Source organism: Crinia signifera, chromosome 6 (assembly GCF_055691185.1).
Source record: "Crinia signifera chromosome 6, ASM5569118v1, whole genome shotgun sequence".
Taxonomy (NCBI): Eukaryota; Metazoa; Chordata; class Amphibia; order Anura; family Myobatrachidae; genus Crinia; species Crinia signifera.
Window position 1 is genome coordinate 128,764,351 of NC_139222.1, and position 21,713 is coordinate 128,786,063.

The window sequence follows — 21,713 nt, forward strand, 5'->3', positions numbered from 1 at the left end:
CACCTACCTTATCCCTTCTCTCCCCCCTCTTTACTTTCTTTTTTATTTTTGACTCTTTACTGCAATCTCATCAGATGGTGCTTTCTCTTTGCAAACAATGTGCATTCGTATTGTAAGAGGGATAAATATACCATGCTCATGCTCTATCTGATGAATAGAACTGAATACAATTACATCACGTTCCTATAGATAAAAATGACGTACCAATTGTGTAATTAATTTTTATTTGTTCAACTATTACACTGTACTGTCTCATTGTAATAATGGTTTGTGACTTTATTCAATAAAAAACAGATTGCAAAAAAAAAAGTGGAGATAACATGGAAGAGAAAACGCACCAGCCAATCAGCTGTTTGGCTGGTGCATTATCTCCTTCCACTTTATCTCCAGTTTATCTCTTCACCAGGCTTAATACATCTGCCCCAAAAGGAGATAAAGCACCAGCCAATCAACTCCCAACTGTCTTTTTCAAACACAGCTGATTGGCTGGCGCTTTATCTCCTTTTAGCTTTTCTCCGCTTTATCTCCAGTTTATCTCTTCTCCAAGCTTAATAAATCTGCCCCAGAGTGATTATGATTAAACCATCAGTGCTGAAGCCTGGATATCACTAAAACCTGCACTGTTGGTGTGCCTTGAGGACCGTGGTTGGGAATGCCTGCTCTAGAACAACCACAACCCTCCTGCCATAACAGAAACACTACACCCAGTCTCACCCAAAACCTTTGCATATGGTGGTCTCCATTTTAAACACTCTGGGAATCACACACTCAATGACAACTTTCACCTGATGGGTGTGAGGTGCTGCCTGCATTCAAAGGTGCCGCCAGGCCAGCTCTAACCTAATACAATACATAGCAGTCTGGCAAATGTATTTATTTATCTTTTTCTTTTAAAATAATAAGTTAAATGAGAAAGAGAATTTTGAGTATTTTTATGTTTAGTGCATAAGAGTATTTTACTGACATTTATTGTGTGAACCAAGTTGTATATAAACTTGAGTGCTGAAATGATGAGGACCACCAGGATGTCTTATGCAAATGAGCTTTTACACAAAAAATATGGACGATGTCTAAATCTGTATAAGAATGGCGAGGAGAAGATATGCAGAGACTTCATATCACTCTCATGAAATAAAGGGTAAATGTGATGGACTTGGGAGGTGTCAACATTCCTCCCAACATGACCTTTCCAGGAGGGACACATTGCTTTGTTTCTGGACTTCTCCCTTAATGTACAGTATGATTGCACCTGTGTTGAAGCACCTTTCTTATCAATTAAGTGTGAAACAAGTGATGGCAACCATACATCAAGAGGGACGTCCAGGAACAGAGCATTGTGTCCCTCCTGGAGAGGGTCATTTTGGGAGGTATGTCAAGCATAAGCAAAACTAGTGAATGTTCGAGGGCTAAAGTTGGTAAAGTTAAAAAAAAAAAAAAAAAAAGTCTGATCGCAAGCCCCATGGCCATAAATGAAAATTGGATGCTCAAGCAGAATAGGAGTGGACAGGCTTGTGCAGTCCTACAGTCTTTGAATTCCGTATGATTTTGCTGTAAATTACATTGTATGGGCTATAGTTTAGCCTGTCCGTACATCACTGCTGCAAACAGTGTGAAACAACTCCAGTTTGCTCATGAACACAGGAATTGGTCAGTTAAGGATTGGAAACATGCGGTCTGACTTATTGTGTATTCAATGACACCATGCAGGTGGTGGTTTGGGGATTTGGAGACAAAACACCAAAGCATGGATCCTTTTTGCAACTCCACAACTCTTCAGGCTGGTAGAGGCAACATGGACATAATAATTCCACAAAAAAGACCATAGAATCCATGCCTAGAATTCGTGCCATATTAAGGGCAAAAATGTAGCCCAATAATGAATGAGCCTGGTGGCCAGAATACATTAGCACATGGTACACATTGTGTGTGTGCATACACTTAAACATGGTTAGTGTTCACCTTTCACTGGTTTTCATTTTAGATGTAAATGAATAAACTGCTTTGAGCTGGGATTTGCTTTGATCCAATAGGAGCAGTATAGAACTTTGAACCTGCTCATTGTAATTGAACCTTAATTCTTTATTTGAATAATTAAATAATTAAAAAATAAAACCATTGGCATACTTGCCCGATCATCTTCTCCACACATTTATCAGTTTCTCACTAGTTAACACTTTTGTACTCACTGTCATGGCTCTTCATTGCATAAACATCCACGGACGGGTCAAACTCTCCTGGCCCAAAGAATCGAGGGAAGTTAAGTAGATTCCCAGGGCTATCTGGGGGAGTGCCATATGAGCAAATGGGATTCCCAGAGCCATCTTCACACTCCTCTTCCTCTGCCCGTTCCTCTACTTCCATTTCCTCTTGCTCTGCCCGATCCACATCATGTAGTCCCACTAGAAGGCTATAATCCATTATCTTCAGCACAGAAAGGAACTGGGTTGGAAAGAGACCAGTCAGAACATGGCTATATGGGAACTTAAGAAACAATTTTACCTGTATAAACAAAACCCTGTATATTATAATCACAGTATTTGTGCTAAATCCCACAAGCACCATTCATTTATGAGAACAATTATCATACATTTAAAAAGGGTTGACCACATAATAATAAACCATTTAAAAATGTATATATTTTCTGTTTATTACCCACGGATTGAAAAATAGGGATAGTAACATATAAAGCCTATCAGAATTCTTTTGAATTGGCAATAAGTGAAACAATTTTAGAGGGAGCAGAGTTGTCTAAGCCCCTCCCCATATACTTCCTGTTTACTTAAACAGGAAGTGGAGAGTAGTGGTTGGCATCTAAAAAAAACAGAACAAAAACAAAACACGATGTGTTGTGCTGGTCCGTGAACAGTCATTGGTCATTTGGAGGAACTGTATATACTAGTGATGTAAATTGGCAAGTGCAGACTAAGCATGAGTGTACCTAATTTTTTACTGAAGTAGAAAAATAAAATTTCCTTTTTGAGGATTGGATCATTAGTAGAAAATGCTCCATAGGAGTCTTGTTACTGTAACTAAAATGGGATGCATTTTGCGTTCATTTCATATAATGTAATAAAACATTCAAATAAACGATTCGGTCACTTCACTTTAATGAACAAATGGAAACAGTCACTTCACTGTAATGCTTCATTTAAGTAATAAAAGCGTTACTATGAGCAGTACTTCAGGATAAGAAGTCTTAATTAATGAAGTGGATGGAGAAAGGATTCCCAGGACTGAAGGTGGAATGCAACTTACATTTGGGTACTTGTGTAACAGCACGGCGCACAGCTAAGCTACATTTTCAGCGTAGACTAAGCGTAGTGACTCTGCGTCAGCCCGGCTCTGTCCCCGGTGTACATGGCAAGCCTAGTGAGCACCTCTCACACAGTGCTGGTAGCTGCCAGGTCCCCAGTGCTGGCGGACGCCGGTGGAGAGGGGATCATTTGGGCGCCGGCGGAGAGGCGCTTCATCTGTCTGAGACGCAGATGCATCTCAGATGCTCCTGCATCTCAGTATTATTGCAGCAGGGTACGGCAACCCTGCCCGTATCTGCTTCAGGGAGACCCTCCTTTTCAAACCCCCACTATCCACGCCAGCCCGAAGCGTGGCGAGCGGACGAGTTATGCGCCCCCCCCCCCCCCAACCTGTTCATACCCCAACTATCCACGTCGGCGTGGAGTTGATTTTATAAAGTGTGGCGAGCGTGGCGAGCGCAGCGAGCCCGAAGCGTGGTGAGCCCCGTGAGGGGACACAGATTACTTTACATGTATTACGCATCCGCTCGCCACGTTTCGGGCTTGGTGGCTCGCCACACTTTATTTATATCAACTCCATGCTGACGTAGATAGTGGGGGTATGAACAGATTGCAGGGATGCGTAAAGCGTCCACTCGCCACACTTCGGGCTGGTGTGGATAGTGGGGGTGTTTCAGGAACGCGACGCAGACTACACTACTTCTGACAGGGACGCTGACGCATAAACACTATGCTACTTCTGACAGGGACGCTGACTACGCTAGCATGAACACTATGCTACTTCTGACTGACTACGCTAACTATGCTGGCTGCGCGAAAACTACACTGATTCTGACAGGGACGCTACGCTAACTATGTAAAGGGCGCCGTGCTATTACACAAGTACCGACATTTGTGTACACTAATGCACATAAAGGATCATTATGCATATGCATTTTGTCTAGGTTGAATTGTTTGTAATTGCTTAAAATAATATACTTTTATGATATTCCAAACAATGTGCCCAAATAGAGGAGCACAGATGCCAGCAGATGAACTGTGAAAAAAAACAGTAATTAATTTATATGCATGCCTATTATGCAAGTACAATAAAAAAAGGATAATAAAGCAACTCTATGAAAAAATATATGTATATCATAGCAATTTTACTAAATTATCTGGCACTAAAATAAATAGAACAATTCAGGTATCATACCATTGTACCGATTTGACAGAGTAAATTGGAAGAGGACACACATACTTCCACTATTGTCAATATACAGATCACAGTTTGAATAAAGAGGGTTATTCTGGTGGACTCACAAGGCTGCGAATATGTCACCCGCCAATATGCCGCCAACCCATGTACATTAAATGATGTGGAAGGCCCACATCTAAGTTTACTCACAGGTAACCTAAGACATGCGTGGCCTTTCAGCAGGAAGTGAGCAGGCAGCTGAAATCTGGTGATGTCACCCGCGTCTCCGGGCGATTTCCATGGGAACACCAAGTGTTTTCACGGGAAGGCCCATGAAACACTAAGCGTTCCAATGGACACGACTACCTGCCCCCTGCCTTGGGTGTGTGCACCCGGTGAGCAGTCCGTTTGCCATGGCCACACACACCCAGTGTATGCACATGCACAGAAATGCGGCTGTGATGCACTGAACATTAGTCCCCGTGCGAATAGACCAGACTAATGTCCAAAGTGTACAGTTGGGTGGTTTTCAGGGAAACAAATAAAATGCCTAAAGTCAGCATTTGTATTCAGTTTGTTTGTATTATAGATTTAAAATTTCTATTGCAGAACCCACATACTGAGGGACATACACAAAAACGGTTGTACACTTAATTGCAAAAACACATAGCAACAAATACAATGGCTTCTTCTAAAAATCATATTTGTTGCTATGGCTTTCAGCAGCAACTTATTTTACATAAGTCCCTTAGACAAGTGCTGAACCCAAACAGAAGCTGCGGTGATCCCACGGGTGTACCCCACTCCTTGATAGCATTAGAAGAATTGCCCTTGGGAGAAATACTAATGCGCTCTACAAATGAATAGCGAATTGTGTGAAAAAAATTCTAGAGTAGGTCACAAATAATGTAGTCGTTTCTGAAAAACTCTAAGTTATGGTGAGTGGACAGGGCTACAAAAAAACAACAAGAAAATTTATTTGCGATAAGGATGTTATCTGAACTAGCAGATACTGTAGCAGTAGCATACAAGCTACAACTATACCATGGTTGCTCTGTACCCCTCAGGTGAATTTAAAAGTAGCATGATAAGTTCCTCTACATAGGTAGACATTCCCAATAAGGTAATTAAAGAGCACTGTATATTTATAAACAATTAATGTAATAAATATAACTAGATTGATGCGTGTATTATGGCTGCAATTGGGCAATAGTGTAGAGATATAATTATATTTTCCAAGTGAGTACGAGATATTTAGATGTATCCAACGGGGCCAGTTAATTAATTATAGGTCATTTAAAATTCCTAATTGCAAGTTACCAGTTTGTAATAATAAATGGCAGCTCTCACCTCCACATCTCTTTTCAACTTCTCCAGGAAGATCTTCTTGTTCTCCTCGCCCACATGTAACTTCTGCCCTTCATTCAAGAAATCATTATCTTTAAAGGTAGGTAAATCCTTAGCCTGCAGATTAGGGAATGCAGTGTCAATTTAAGTTTATGTATGGCAAGGCTTTATCCCCCCCCCCCCAAAAAAAAATCTGCTTAGATCCAGATATTATTTTGAAGATTGGGTGTAGTAATTAGAAATACTAGACGTTTGCGCAAAATAAGGCAGTGTGCATTTCAGGGTGGTTCAGGACTCATTTTAGCAAACAGACCAGGTCCCACAGGATTCGCTCCTACACACATATTAAAAACTGCCCAGAGACACTACTTGGACATATAAACTGAAACTAGAAACAGTCTTGCTTTCAACATTTTGCATAGTATGCAGTGTATCGCTTCTTTTTTAAGATTGCACAGGGTGTATGCACTATATTGTCTGTCTTGGAGTTTAAACAAAATCGGAATGACCATCGGGTCATTTGCACATCATCTAATTTGTACCCAGCTTTAAACTGTAATCAGGGGAAACAACAACACCTGCTGATAACAGGTTACAAAAGATTGGAAGCATAAGTGTTTGTAGTTTTTTTTTTTTTATGTTAAGGGACATACACACATAGGCCAGTATTCAATGAGAAAAATTTGCCTTGTTTTATGGCGAGTTTGTGCTATTTTCGCGTTGGAAGGAGCATTTTGCTCTCCAAAAGTGAACCACCCTATTCAATGTGATATTTTCGCCGTCTTTAAGTGATTTTCGCCGTGTCTCTCCGTGTAGCAATTCTCCATCTTTTCATGGAGAACTGGAATGTGAACTTTTAAACTAAAAGTTTTTTTTTTTTAATTTTGGTGTCAAAAAATCTGGATTTTTTTCTGGGAAGGGGCATGTTATTTTTATTCATGTGCTTATAGCACTTGAATATATATTTAAACAAAAATATATATAGAGCAGCAGGCAGGGGGCCAAAGCTCTCGAGCCGCTCATTAGATATTCATATATTCACTGCATCCGATCATTACATATGCACGATCGAGTGCAGTGAATACTGGGTCCCCCGCTGGCTATAGGGGGGGGGGCAGCTTGTGCTGCCTGGGTCCCGGGGAGCCCACCTCTACTCCACATATGTTCTGGGGCAGCCAGGGAGACTTTAATCTCCCTGGCTGCCACCATCCCCCGGCTCCCTGCCAGCTCCCTGCCGCGGACGCTCGTCCGCTGCAGGGGTTAAGACTCGCCGCGAGTGGCGGCGAGTCTTAACCACATTGAATAGTGGGAGCAGGAGTGGCAGCGAGCCCTCCGGAACAGGGCGAGTGCATGGCGAGAGAAAAAATCTCTCGCCATGCACGGAGAATTATTCTCGTTGAATACTGCCCATAGAGATGTGTGCTAAGCAATTTTGCTAAGCTAGTTAGGGTAGGCGATTTCCTGGTGTCCAGATATCCCATGGGGAGCACATACATATGCAGAGATTCGTGCTAAGCAATTTTGCTTAGATAAAAAAAGGCAGGGTAGTGGTTCAGAATGAGAGATTGCGATCAGTATCTCTCATTCTGTACACAGAGAGATTTGCAGTCACTTGCTAAGCAATTTGACTAGATTTTGACTGCATGCACTGACTTAGCAGGAGATAATTAATCTCTCGGGGCATAAACATGGCGAGATCTGTGCTTACTTTCTAAGCAATCTGAATAGCACAAAATCACTCCATGTGTATGTCTGACTAGTGCTTGGTGATTTTGTTCATCCATTATAGCAGTGGTTCTTAACCTTTTTTCTCTCCCGTACCCTTTGATTAGGCTATTCATTCATGAGTACCCCTCCTCTCAATTTGAAATATCCACAGTACTTATGAGTGGAAGTGAGCAGTATGCGTGTCCTAATATTAAGGAGTAGCCGTGGACTAGTATATGGTCAGGAATCAGGTCCCTCTTTGTCTGGCCGCTGGCTGTGTATTGTCTCCAGAGTTCCCGCTAACGAAGGGCTGGGCAACACCGGCCCTCAAGATGTTGATGAACTACACATCCCAGCATGCCTTGCATCAGTTTCAGCATGGCCAGGTAGCAAAACTAATGCAAAGCATCCTGGGATGTGTAGTTCATTAACATCTGGAGGGCCGGTGTTGCCCAGCCCTGCGCTAACGCCTGTAAAATTAAGGCTTCTTCCAGATGTTTGCAGGTAGCTCTCAGTGGATTGCTGGTTGGGCAAAAGCACGAGGAGACGCCGATGGCGCTGACACAACGTGGTTCATCTCCATGTCAATGGTGGACTTATTTTGCCATTGGGAGACTTTTTCTTCTTTCGCCATTACCAATATTATTTTCAAGTACCCCCAACTGGTCTGCAGAGTACCCCCAGGGGTTCTAGTACCCCAGGTTGGGAACCACTGCATTATAGCAATGCACCATGGCAAACCGCAGTGCTATTCCTTCTGATGTATAATATTGTGTGTCCATGGAACCCACAGGATTATGAGCTTGGCGTGACCACTGATCAGAGAAGTTTGTTTATATTCACAGGCAGAGGTGGAACTACGATTGGTGCAACAGGTGCAGTGCGTCGGGCCCCTCCCGGAGGTCTAAGAAGCCCACTGTTGCCCGTTACCCTCTTCCTGTCACCTCTGCATTGTTGCTTATTGTGAACTTGGGTTGGGATAAGGAAGAGGACCCAAATTATATTTTTGCACCTGGGCCCTCAAGTTCTGTCACTGTTTATAGGAATGAATTTTATTTCTACAAAACTTTTTTACGTGCCATTACCTACCTTTTCTTTGTCACTGGCTTCTCTTGATACAGTGGAACCCTGTGAAGTAAAGAAGATATGAGAACAGGACCATTATACTGTAATTTATCCCAACAACTAGTAAACAGCTTATACATGGTGTCATATTACCTTTAAGTCATATTTGCGGTGAACTCCAAGACGGTGGCTAAACACATTCCTGGTGACTACCATGTATGTCTCTACACCATCCACTGTGAGCCGGTACATACCAAGGAACTGAGGAAGTAGAGTGTTACCATGACACTCCACTATAAACTGCCAAGAAAGAAAATTGAACAGCGATCACTATAGACCTACATAAAAGCATGTAATAAGACAGTGAGATGGAAACTGAATATTTTTTTTTCTTTCTTTAAAGCGTTTTGGGACAGAGTGTAGTGTTCCCGCTAGGCTGTTTTAGCGGGGCACTGCGCCCTGCCCGATTTTTAAAGGGCAAAATGCGCCCTACCCCTCTGGCAGCGCCCCGCTAAAACAGCCTGCATCTGTCCCCTCTGGTGTGACCGGGGAAGCCCGGCACCGCTGTAGATAGCGATGCCCGGCGCTTCCCCAGCAGTGTAGAGCCTTTCGGGTGGCCGGGTCCGCCCCTTTTAATCACGGCTCTGCCACGCCCCTTTTGTGACGTTGGCATCCCGGACTGCCCAAAACAGTGACGTCGGTAGCCCCCCCCCCCTTACGCTGCCCCCGTGCAGCGGCACCCTGCCCGCCCTAGTTCCTAGAAAGAACACTAATGTACATAAGAAGGAAAAGGCAGATTACAGATGGAACTATACGAAAAGTGACTAATAAAGGGTGGTCCAAGTACAATTGCTGTTACCTGGTGGTATTTCTTCAGGATATTGTGCATTTCAGCTACATCCTCACTAGATATGGTCTTAATGACAAACCGCCGGTCAAACGTAGTGAGAAATCGTGAGCCGAACCGCCCTTGGTTCTCGCTATTCACAGGTGCACTGCGGGTCAAAGAGTTCTGAGGAGGGATTTCCAGAAACACCAAATTAAAATATGACTAATTCATCAATATTTACATGGTGAAGTTGGTTGTGTTTATCTTATATACCTGGTAATCTTGGTCATCGATCCCAAATCTCTCTCGCAGATTTCGGAATACCATGGGACAATACTCCTTAAACTTGAAGCGACTTGGCAGGTTCTCCCTATAAATTTTACAGATTTGTTTTAAAGTGCCTTCAAGAGCAACAGCATGGCCAAGCATGAAAGTGTCACTGAATGTGCCTTTCTTCTTCAACCACACTACAGAAAAAAAGCCATTCATTTGTGACATTGTGCTGCAATCATTCATTTGTAGAATGACCCCAGTTTTGCTCACCCTGCGTCCCTAACACCTATAGAGTGCCTGCATCTAAGGTGGGGTTCATGAAGGGTTCATTGTCTATCAATCTGCTTTTTGGATACCGTTATCTCTTATAGTTGCATAATGTAAAATGATTGTTATAGACATGTGGAAAAACAATCAGGTTTCATGAGTTTTCACACAACAGCAAAACAAATGGTATTGCCAATATATAAATGGTCATAAATGTAAGATCCACAGAAGTGGTGTATGCATCTTCCGCCACACTCACTTGTTGAAAAGGTGGTTATCCACTTTGATCTTGCTGTAAGCTTTAAAGTCATCTGGCATCAGCATGACTGGAACAGGGACATTACTCAGTTCATTGATCTGAAGAACAAAACACACAACACATTACTAGAAGATGGATTACAAAAGGTACCATCTTTCCACCTATGCCACTTGTTCTGGTAAATGTTTTGGCCACACATTTGTATTTTAGAAGTTCAGATATAAAGCTTAAGCTGGGTACACACTATACAATTTGCAGCATCTCCTATCGTGAACCGTAAAATGGACCCGACTTTAAAAGCAGTCGGCACAATTTGCCGAGAACGGCCGTGGATTATCGAGATCATGGCCGTATCTCGACAATCCACAGCCATGTCCCCTTTTCGCCGTTCAGCAGGCGGTACATTGAATCCCACCTGCCGAATAATGGTCCAGGGTCCAGACAGTCGTGACCTGGGATGGAATACCCGCCTAAGTAACTATGCACTAAATGTGAAACATATACTTTTTCCTAAATTTGATTATTGGATGTTTTCAGTAGACTTTATATCAGGTTTTATTTGCCGCGTCGAGTCATTTTTGTTTAGCACCAACTCCGTATATCAGTTTATTATATGGCTGTAATGGATACATTTTTTTTTTTTTTTTAAATGCGAACATGGCAAATTTCATGAAATATAGGACAAAATACATAAAAATTAAGTTTCACATAAACTATATATATGTATACTGATAAAAGATTCATTCTAGCGCCATTCATCTTTCAAAACCTGTGCAGTTCCTGCCTGAGCGGTCTCTGCTTCAAGCATAGTGTGGTCTGTATTTCAGCACTGATATGAAGATCAGACATGTGCTAGAAGCAACACAGCAGACAGAGGGAAGAGTAACAAGCTGGTAGCGCCTGGAAATGGGCATCATCACCACATGAAATATTTTGTACATCTTCAATCAATCAGAAAGATTACCAGGTCTACAGTGATGTATTCACATGGATTCTACAGGCTCATTCATATCAGAGGCATTTGACTGGGGCAAAAATGTAATGTGAATCACATTCATATGTAACACGAGTCCCATGTCAACATTTATTTTAAATATAGTTTGGTTAACATTCAGGTTTTTTGTGTGTCACTCATAAGTTTAGGGTCTTGTAAGTGTACAGTATAACAATCATTGGCATATATTCAATGCCGTGGGCGAGCGGTGACTGTCAGTATTCAACTGACCCCCCCTCATACGCAAATTCCCCCTTGCTCCGTTTTTTGAGCGAGGGAGAATTGGCGTATGTGCCTCCAAAAGGAGGCTAATTACAGCGAGTTTGCTGCACTAGCCTCAGCTCTCGCAGTTAAGGGGAATCCTCGCAGTTCTGTGACTGCGAGGATTCCCCCGGAACGTTTCATAGTGCGAGCGGCCGGCGCGGGGGTTAAACTCCGAGGATCACTGGTTTTCTGTGATCCTCGCAGTTTAACCCCCTCGCCGGCCGCTCGCACCGGCATTGAATACATGCCATAGTGTAAATATATTTAGGAGAGCAGGTTTTAATATGCAAGTCCCCTCAGTTCCCATGTCCATTCTATTTTAATATGAGTCTTGCATATAAACAAAAAAATTTTATTCCATTTAACTGCTTTTAAGTATTATTACCGCATACATTGTCATTTTTAAAATGTTTAATTTAAGCTTCATTTTTCTCTGTGGTATATTTAAACATCTAACGCTCAAAATTAATTTGCTGTTATCGGTACTCTTTACCTAGATGGGCGCCAGCGATTGGAATCGCGGGCGTCGGGGGTAAAAATCGCGGTCATCGCGGGTACATAAAAATCTGCTACCCGCGATGACCGCGATTTTCCCATAGGGAACAATGTTAAAAAGGCTGATTGAGCGCGATTTTCATGTAAAATGGCTCAATGCCCGCGATTTTGCCATAGGAATCAATGTTAAATGGGCCACAGAGCCCAAATAGGCACAATTAACCCTTAAATGTCCCCCCAAATCTTTAACGCCACCCCACGATCCACGCCAACCCGAAGCGTGGCGAGCGCAGCGAGCCCGCGAGGGGCGGCGGTACGCGTCCTCCGACCTTTTCATGCCCTACTATCCACGTCGGCGTGGAGTTGAGAATAGAATAGTGTGGCGAGCGCAGCGAGTCACCGAGCCCGAAGCGTGGCGAGCGCAGTGAGCCCCGCGAGGGGACGCGGATACCTTCACAGGTAAACGCGTCCCCTCGCGGGCTTCACAGGTGTCCGCGTCGCCACGGACACCTGTGAAGCCCGCGAGGGGACGCGTATAACTGTGAAGGTATCCGCGTCCGCTCGCCACGCTTCGGGCTCGGTGGCTCGCCACACTATTCTATTCTCAACTCCACGCCGACGTGGATAGTAGGGCATGAAAAGGTCGGAGGACGCGTACCGCCGCCCCTCGCGGGCTCGCTGCGCTCGCCACGCTTCGGGTTGGCGTGGATCGTGGGGTGGCGTTAAAAATTTGGGGGGACATTTAAGGGTTAATTGTGCCTATTTGGGCTCTGTGGCCCATTTAACATTGATTCCTATGGCCAAATCGGGTCCATTGAGGCATTTAACAGTAAAATCGCGTCGGTCGGGCCATTTAACATTGATTCCTATGGGAAGTCGCGGGCATCGCGGGTACATTTATGGACGGACGCGACCGACGCGATTTCCATGTTTAACATGGGTTTCAATGGGAAATCGCGGGCATCGCGTCGGTCGCGTCGCGGCCAGACATAAATGTACCCGCGATCACCACGACGGGCGCCCTTCTAGGTAAAGAGTACCCTGTTATCTAATGGGGCCTATGAACGGGGGTGATTTCAGGGCATTTTCTAAGCGATCTGACTTAAACTGCCTCTACATCGCTCTGTGTGTAGGGGCCATAGCGATAGTGATGTGAGGCTCCACACCTCGCTATTGCCTACTGATTAAGATCAGCATGCTGGATAAATCTAGTTATATCACCAGTCAAGGCCAGTGTCCACCTGAGAACACTAGCCCTGGCAGATCACTCAGCACACATTGCTGTGCAGCGCTATGTGCGGAGCTATCTTGCTGAGCAATTTCCCATAAATCTTTTTAGAATTGTGTACTGGTGTAGGTTTAATTATTAAACAAACATCTAGAAATATCTGCATAGATATAATGCATACTGTTCATGTGGGATGCAGTCAAAATCCCGACGGTCAAAATCCCGACGGTCAAAATACCGACAGCAATTGACAGAAAGTCAAAATCCCGACATGGTCAAAATCCCGACATTTAAAATCCCGACATGGTCAAAATACCGACAAGGTCAAAATACCGACATTTAAAATCCCGACAAGTTCAAAATACCGACACATAGAATGTAGACAGGTGAAAAAGTCAACATGACTTTCGGGCGACAGGTCGCGAGGTCGACATGGGTTTTTCACTGTTTCTTGACCCGACATGTGCCGACAGGCGGTATTTCATGCCCTACCATCCACTAGGGCGTGGTGGGAGAATAAAATAGTGTGCCGAGCGTAGCGAGGCACCGTGCCCGAAGCATTGCGAGCGCAGCGAGCTATGCGAGGGGCTGCGGTTGACTTCCAACTGTGTCCATGTCGACTGTGTCGACATTCAGGTAAAAAAACTGTGAAAAGCCCATATCGACCTTGCGAGCTGTCGCCCGAAAGTCATGTTGACTTTTTCACCTGTCTACATTCTATGTGTCGGTATTTTGAACTTGTCGGGATTTTAAATGTCGGTATTTTGACCTTGTCGGTATTTTGACCATGTCGGGATTTTAAATGTCGGGATTTTGACCATGTCGGGATTTTGACTTTCTGTCAATTGCTGTCGGTATTATGACCGTCGGGATTTTGACCGTCGGGATTTCATACCGAATCCGTTCATGTAAAACTGCATCGTCAGTATTGCAAATTCACTAACCTCTGCGAAAAGTAACCTACTGCCAAAACTGAAAATGGAATTAAGGGGGTTATTCTAGTCCATTCTTTCTGACAAAATCCTTCTGTGCACTGCGGGTGGGGCAGATGTAACTTGTGCAGAGAGAATTAGATTTGGGTGGGGTTTTTCTTCAAAGTGAGATCTATATTGAAGTGTAAAATCATGCAGTCAGTATTTTCCCTGCACAGAAACAAAATAACTCACCCAAATCTAATTCTCTCTGCACATTTTACATCTGCCCCCCCTGCAGTGCACATGGTTTTGTCCATCTAAGAAGGATTTTGTCAGAAAGAATGAACTAGAATAAACCCCTAAGAGTGGAGTTCAGTGATTTCTATTAAAACAGAACTGCAATTACCACGAATGCAATGTTAACTAATTTTGGTTATTATAGTAATGGAGGAGTAAAAAGCTCCTGGGTCTAACATGGCTAAGAGAACCCCTGCATACTGCTAGTAATGTTTAGCTTACATGTCACCAACATTAAAGTTACTGTTATGGCATATAAGCAAATACCGATTCCACAGTATTAAAGATGCTGCACATGCTTTTTGTACTGCCTTCTGATCGCATTGCACGCAAATCACATGCAAAACGCATGCGTTGCGATGCGATCCACCTTAAGCTAAATTGATAGAACTTGTTTTTTTATAACTAAAAAGAAAAAAAAAAAAAAAAAAAAAGGCATATATGATTAGGGGGGTATATGTCAGCACAGACCTATTCAATGCGGCAAATGATTCTGCTGCCACTTCCCACCCCACCGCCCGGCACCTGCCACTGTCTGGTCCAAGCACATAGGTGTGTGCCAGCGGTGCTTCAACACTGGCACACACCTACGGATCAGACCCAATACATTGTGGGGGCTATAAAGCATCCACGACGTGCTGCTGATGGGTTCGATCCGATAAATTTTATGTGCAGCGGCTGCAAACTGTAGGGTCCGACCCAATGCACATTGGACTGCCGCATCAGGTTGGATGGAATGCCACGATCTGTCGATCGGGTGAAAATGGACCAAATCTTACCTAAAGCCTTTACGAGCAACTTTATACTGTTTTGAGGTAATATTTGTTTGTTAATCTTGTAAAAGGCTAGCCAATTTGGTAATACAGATAGGGGTCTCATTAATTAAATGCACAAGATTCATTTTATTAATGAGGTTAAGAGTAATGTTTTTTACATTTTATATTTCAGGTGCCACATAAAGGGCACCTGAAGTATATCAGATTGCACATCACTTCCATACAATCTAATGACAGTTATCTGGGCGCCCGATGTTGAAAATTGCATGCCTTAACTTAAGGTATGCAATGCGACTGAGGGGTTTTTGCGGTAAAATCGCGTCAATCATATCGCATGCGACCAAATCGCACATGCGATGGACGCGATTTTGCCATAGGAATCAATGTTAAATGGTTCCAAATGGTCCCTGACACCCAATTTCACATTAGGGGCAATGGTAAATGCCCCCCCATTAGGTGTATTAGCCCAAATGCCCCCGCATTGTTAACGCCACCACACCATCAACGCCAACCCGAAGCGTGGCGAGCGCAGCGGCGGTACGCGTCCTCCGACCTTTTCATTCCCCCACTATCCACGTCGGCGTAAAGTTGACTTCATATAGTGTGGTGAGCAGGGAGCCACCGAGCCCGAAGCATGGCGAGCGCAGCGAGGATACATGACGCAAAATACATGTTAAGTAATCCGCGTGCGCTCGCCACGCTTCGGGCTCGGAGGCTCGCCACACTATATAAAATCAACTCCACGCCGACGTGGATAGTGGGGGTATGAAAAATGTCGGAGGACGCGTACCGCCGCCGCTCGCAACGCTTCGGGTTGGCGTTGATGGTGGGGTGGCATACACCTAATGGGGGGGGGGCCTGGGGGTCATTTAACATTGCCCCTAATGTGAATCGGGTGTCAGGGACCATTTAACATTGATTCCTATGGCAAAATCGCGTTGATCGCATCGCATGCGATCGACGCGATTTTTCCGACCCGATCAAAAAATCGGGCGCCCAAATAATACACAAGTACCGAAGATTTAACCAACTTTGAAGAGGAATTCAATTGTGTGCTCACCAGCAGATGGGGCTATTCAATTGTGGCTCCATTCAGGCATGATTTTAGCTTGCATACCCCCAGGACTGGGGAGCTGAAGTGTCTCATTTCATCACCCAAATAGGACTTTTTATGTCACCCTTATTAGTCAAGTTGGGTTTAGCCATTATGTGCAGCTAAAGCAGACTATAATGAGCATGATCAGCGTGATCTCCGCTATTAATTGAATATCGCCCCACAATCTCCCATAACTTGGGTTGGCAATAAAAATTGAAATCCCCTTAAGCTCCCACACTTCTATGGGTCGATTACCCGACCTGGCAGGAACTGCTGATCAGTGTTTCCATTGGGATTGGGAAATTGGAATGGTTTACCTTATTTAATATTCCTAGTCACCCAACCCAGCCATTGAGAGATTGGGACATTGCCCCTATATATTTCTGATGTAGGGGGGCCTCCAGCAGTAGTTTGTTCATTGCAAAATAGAACATCCATAAAAACAATACATTTGTAACACTTATAGTTCCGATAACTCCTTGGCCACATGGGTTACACAAATGTATATATTTTTACATTTACACAAATGTGTGTATATATATCTCAAGGATACTGTGGAATCTTGATTCTAATTGAAAGGGATCCCTACGTAGTGATGAAAGTATGATGGAATGTTGATAGTTTCACATAATGAGGGTGTGCTGTTTTGTATTCAATGCCCTGCTAAATGACAGTATTACATGAATAAAGATTTTGCAGTGTAATATGCGATCCTTTTGGTTGAATGTATCAACCTGCAGAGAAGGAGCCGTCCCTGTACTCTGCTTTGCTGATGCATCCATGGGTAGTGCTGACCACACTGCCTCAATGGCGGTAGCCCCGGGACCCATTGCGATTCTGATATATCGGGCAGGCATCTTCACATACCCGATAGTAACCTATGGAGAATGTGGACGTGTGTGGGGCACGAGGAATCGCAGCAGGGATCAGAGATTCCTACTGCAGTCCCTCCTACATTCATTCTGGTGATACTTAATATTTGCTTTAAACCCCACAATTATTATATGATAAATGGGCCCCATGGTATGGGATTCTTATGGAAATAGCTGGAAGAGGTTGAGTGCACATGGACTGCAACAATACTGCTGTAGACTGTGACATTTAGATGATGCACAGTTGGTATTAAGGGGAAAGAACACATTCCCCATATCTTTAGACCATTATGCTGGGTACACACCAGGACAACAAGGGTCCGATCCCATCAATCTAGATCCAATTCCGACCGATTGGATGTAGATTGCGTGGTGATTGGGCCCATTTCTGTCCTGGTGTGGTCCAATACCGATCCGATGCGCGGTCCCACGGGTCGGTCGGTATTCAGATCCTACCTGCAGAAGGTAGGATCTGGAAACAACCATACTCCCGGGTGCGGTGCACATCGTGAGCGGGTCAGAAGAAACACTGACGACCTGCTCACGATGTGCATCGTGAGCGGGTCGTCCTGGTGTGTACCCCGCATTAGCTTGAACCATTGACACCAGATTGGATGAATCCACAACAAACTCCGACCCAACCATCTGCATGTTACAAAAGAAATTGAATAATAAAAAAAAAAACTAAGTTTTTTTTCCAATCTTCAACTTTCTAGTTTTGATGAGCTTGTGCCCAGTGTTTCCTGTTCTTCAGTGACAGGAGTGCTTCTGTAGCCCATCCACTTTAAGGTTCAACTGGCCAAATTCAGGTCCAATCAGAGGGGGCCGAATTCATAAGTTCCAATGGTGGGGGATTTGCTCATGTGTGTATTTGCAGACCCTCTGTGTTAATGCCTTGGTAGGCGTGGGAGGGGGCAGACACGGGGAAAAAAGCAGGGGAACACCCAGTGTATTTTGGGCGTCCCCAGGAGGGCCAATGTCTGCTCGGGGTAGGTGACTGACATCAGATGACATCAGTGCCCGCACCCTTTTGGGCCATCTCTGGCTGAAATAAAAGTAATAAAATGATTTATTTTCCCATGAGACACATGTGAGGGGATGCAGCCGGCACTGCTGGCAGGTAATTTGTCAGGGCGGCACTTAACCGCTCACCGGGCAGCAACTATACGTTGCTTAGGGAGCGGGTCTGAATAAGGCCCAACATGACATGAGTTAAATGATGTTCTTCAGCATACCACTGTTTTAATGTACATTTTCACTGTGTCTTGTCAGCTTGAGCCAGCCTGGTAAAACTCTTTTAATCTCTCTCAATAACAAGGAATTTTCACCCACAAAATTGTGGGTGAAAACACCCACTGGATTTTGGTTTGGGGGTGGGTTAGGGAAACACAAGATTATTCTGTGAAAATTCTAGAGAGACTGTTCTAGAGATGAAAATCCCAGATCCGCTTCCTTACAACTCCACCACGCACCAATAACTATACCCCGAAAAATCATGTTTTTTTCTCCACCAATTTAATGATTGGTCTGAACAACAAATTAATCCATTCACCATATGTTCATCCTTTCGATACCACTTTCAAATCACAAAGAAGGGTTGTGTTCAGAATTTTGTATACGGGTCCATCCATAACACTCCTTACAGACTGGTGGCCCTACCCGGCTTATGCCAGGTTGGTGACCTCACCGCCGATGGGTCCCAAGCCGGCAGTTGGAGAGGAACTCTTCCTATGCCATGGACAGCATTACTCGTTCACACTGCACCGCAAACTGGCCTGCTTGATACCCTGGTTAAAATGCTGGACTGCTAGACCCGGCTTATTTCTACTGAGTGCTTTCATACTACACCTTATCCTGGGTTGCTGAGCATTAACGCGGCCACTAAGTGTATGCAAATTAATAAATAAACGGTATTTTAAATATATGTCTATCTGACCCCACAACCACACACTACTGAGCTAAGTATATAGTCTATGATTATGTCCAGTGGTATCCAAATGTTAAATAGACAGTCAATAGGTCGACATATTTAGAAGGTTGACATGGGATTTGCTGTTGGCCTACTGAATATTAACCAACTGATTATCTATGCACTGTCTATGTCTACGTCAATCAATCCACACCCATCTCCATCTAAGCAATATGGGAGGTACAGTATAAACTATTGGAGAGTGGTGTAATTACACTAGACATTGGTATAAATATGTACTGTAGATAAAGAAAAGGAAATACATACAGTAGGTGTGTCTCAATTGCTGCATGGATGACTCCCTATTGCAATACTCAGGTTGAACAGGTCTATTATAAGTATAAATACATATACTGGGAAGAAAAAAATATAAATAGAATTTACATCGGTGCAATATTTTGGATATGCAGCAACATAGAGAAGGCTCATTCTGTATATATTTACATTCTAGCACCCGCCATATTTGAAAACCCATGCAGTTCCTCTTCCCTGCCTGGTTGTCGCTGTCTGCTGTAGTGCTTCTAGCACAGTGTGGTCTGCATATCAGCACTGATATGCAAACCAAACCTGTGCTAGAAACACCACAGCAGACAGCGACACCCCAGGCAGGGAACAGGAACTTTGAGCAAGGGGATGGGGAAGTGGGCGGGTACAGATGAACCAAAAAACGTCACCCCACATTGCTAATCCAGTGGTGACATTTAATATAATAATGTGGAATATGGAGATAATATTACACATTATATTGTGTGTTTGATATAATCGAAACATCACTCACATCATCTGTTTTCTTGTATCTGTTTGTTGTCTTACTTGCGTTGTAAGTGTATTTTATTCTTCATTATAAAATAGTTAAATGCTATGCTTTAAATAAGACATTCTATACAAGTTGTGCCCCCAAAACCAGAGAGTACTTTTTCTTTTCTGTTTGTAGGGAACAGGAACTGCATGGGTTTTCAAATATGGCAGGTGCTAGAATGAACACTATATTTTCTTAAACTGTTATAATGGCATATTCAGTATACCTTATTGTACATAACCACCCTATAAAAATGTGCTTGTGATGCTGTGCTTACCACTGATTAGCAGTCCCAGCAAGCGTGTAATATAGAAATGTTACTGTATAGATGCATAGATTCCTAGGACTTCTTTGTACAGAAAAAGCATAATTTATGCCAATGCCTTGGATGACCCTTAGGTACCCAATCGTGCACATCATGTTGATGAGAACCTTGCCTGCGAGTGTGTGTGATATATATATATATATATATATATATATATATATATATATATATATATATATATATATAGCAGCACAGAGGGTGTATGTATTGGTTAGTATTACTGCTTCTCAGCACTGAGGTCAGAGGTTCAAGTCCCACCATGGCCCTAACTATGCAGAGTTTGTATATTCTCCGCTGCGGAATATGTATATAAATAACTGGTAATCATAATAATAATAAATGCAAAGGTATTGTATTGCAGACAGCAGTTACCAATTCTAGGAGCAATTGCTGCTGAATCCTGGTACAAGAAAACATGTCACAGACGACATGGGCCCTGCTCCCCTTGCAGCACTACAATGCCCAGGCCTACTGGGCATCGTAGTGCCTACATATACACATACAGCCTGTCATCTGACAACATTCCCCGTCCATGCATATTACCAAGAGCAGCAGCGATGTGACGGCGGAAGCTACATGTTACATGTGACAAATGAGAGGGGTGCAATGGTATAATGGGCTAATCAGTGACAGCAGGCATGGCACATGGGCGTGCGAGGGCACAGGCATGGCACACGGGTGTGCGGGGGCACAGGCAGACAGGGGCTCCAGCTCACCGTGTGGTTGACCCCCCACATCAGCACGCTCAGCAGGGGCTCGCTGGCGCGGAAGAGCTTCACTTTCTGGCAGACGAAATGCTTCTTCTTGGTCTTGGTCTTGCTGGCGGTGCCGGCGGCGCTGCTGCTGCTGCAGTTGGAGGCCATGCTGCCCGCGCTCTCCCGGGAGCGCTCCTGGGACTCAGCGGGCTCTCTGGGCACAGGGCAGTTACCGGGATCCCGCCTCCCGGGGCATTGGCCCCAGCTACCAGGCTCTCATGTCCCCAGTCTTCTGACCGCGGTCCGGTCCAGCCGGATCAATCGTCCCGGTGCCGCCGCGGTGAGGTGACCCCGGTGGGCGGCTCTCCCGTCTGATGCTCTGCGGCTCTCAGTCCCGCTCCCCGCCTCTCCCCTGGCGGCTGTCAAGGTGAGCCATGCAACGCCCCGACGCAGCGAGACTAGAGGTGACCCTGCACCGCACTCCCGATGCCGGCACAGCCCTCCCGCAGCTCTCCGTCCGGTGCTCCCGGTAGAGCCGGTCCGGTCCCCGCTCCGGACAAGATGGCTGCCTGCTTGTGGGCGGTGCGGACCGCTGAATGTCAGGCTGCTGGCGGGGGGAGACGCGACACAGCAGCCTGCGCAGTAACGTGGCGGGCTACGTGCAGACCGGGGTCATACATGCTGCTGCTCTCTGACAGCCCGAGACAGCGACATATCGGCCCTGTGACTGAGCCTTGACGGCCTGCGGGCAAGGCGGAGGGACAGACGCCACCCCCGGGCCGGCGCCTCAATGAGACAGTCCGAGAGAGCC

At 44.6% G+C, this 21,713-nt stretch overlaps 1 protein-coding gene across 1 annotated transcript in view; it reads right to left on the reverse strand.

Moving 5' to 3' along the window:
- The window catches only part of PIP4K2B (phosphatidylinositol-5-phosphate 4-kinase type 2 beta), a 35,320-nt gene extending 13,813 nt beyond the window's left edge, over positions 1-21,507 (reverse strand). Inside the window, exons 1-8 of the mRNA XM_083147143.1 lie at positions 20,924-21,507; positions 10,179-10,276; positions 9,653-9,749; positions 9,410-9,562; positions 8,704-8,850; positions 8,575-8,613; positions 5,782-5,895; positions 2,187-2,439 (exon numbers count right to left, since the gene is read on the reverse strand). Of these exons, the coding sequence (XP_083003269.1) occupies positions 2,187-2,439; positions 5,782-5,895; positions 8,575-8,613; positions 8,704-8,850; positions 9,410-9,562; positions 9,653-9,749; positions 10,179-10,276; positions 20,924-21,070 (1,048 nt within the window). The 5' untranslated portion in view covers positions 21,071-21,507. The remainder of the gene's footprint in view (positions 1-2,186; positions 2,440-5,781; positions 5,896-8,574; positions 8,614-8,703; positions 8,851-9,409; positions 9,563-9,652; positions 9,750-10,178; positions 10,277-20,923) is intronic.
- Between the last annotated feature and the right edge of the window lie 206 nt (positions 21,508-21,713).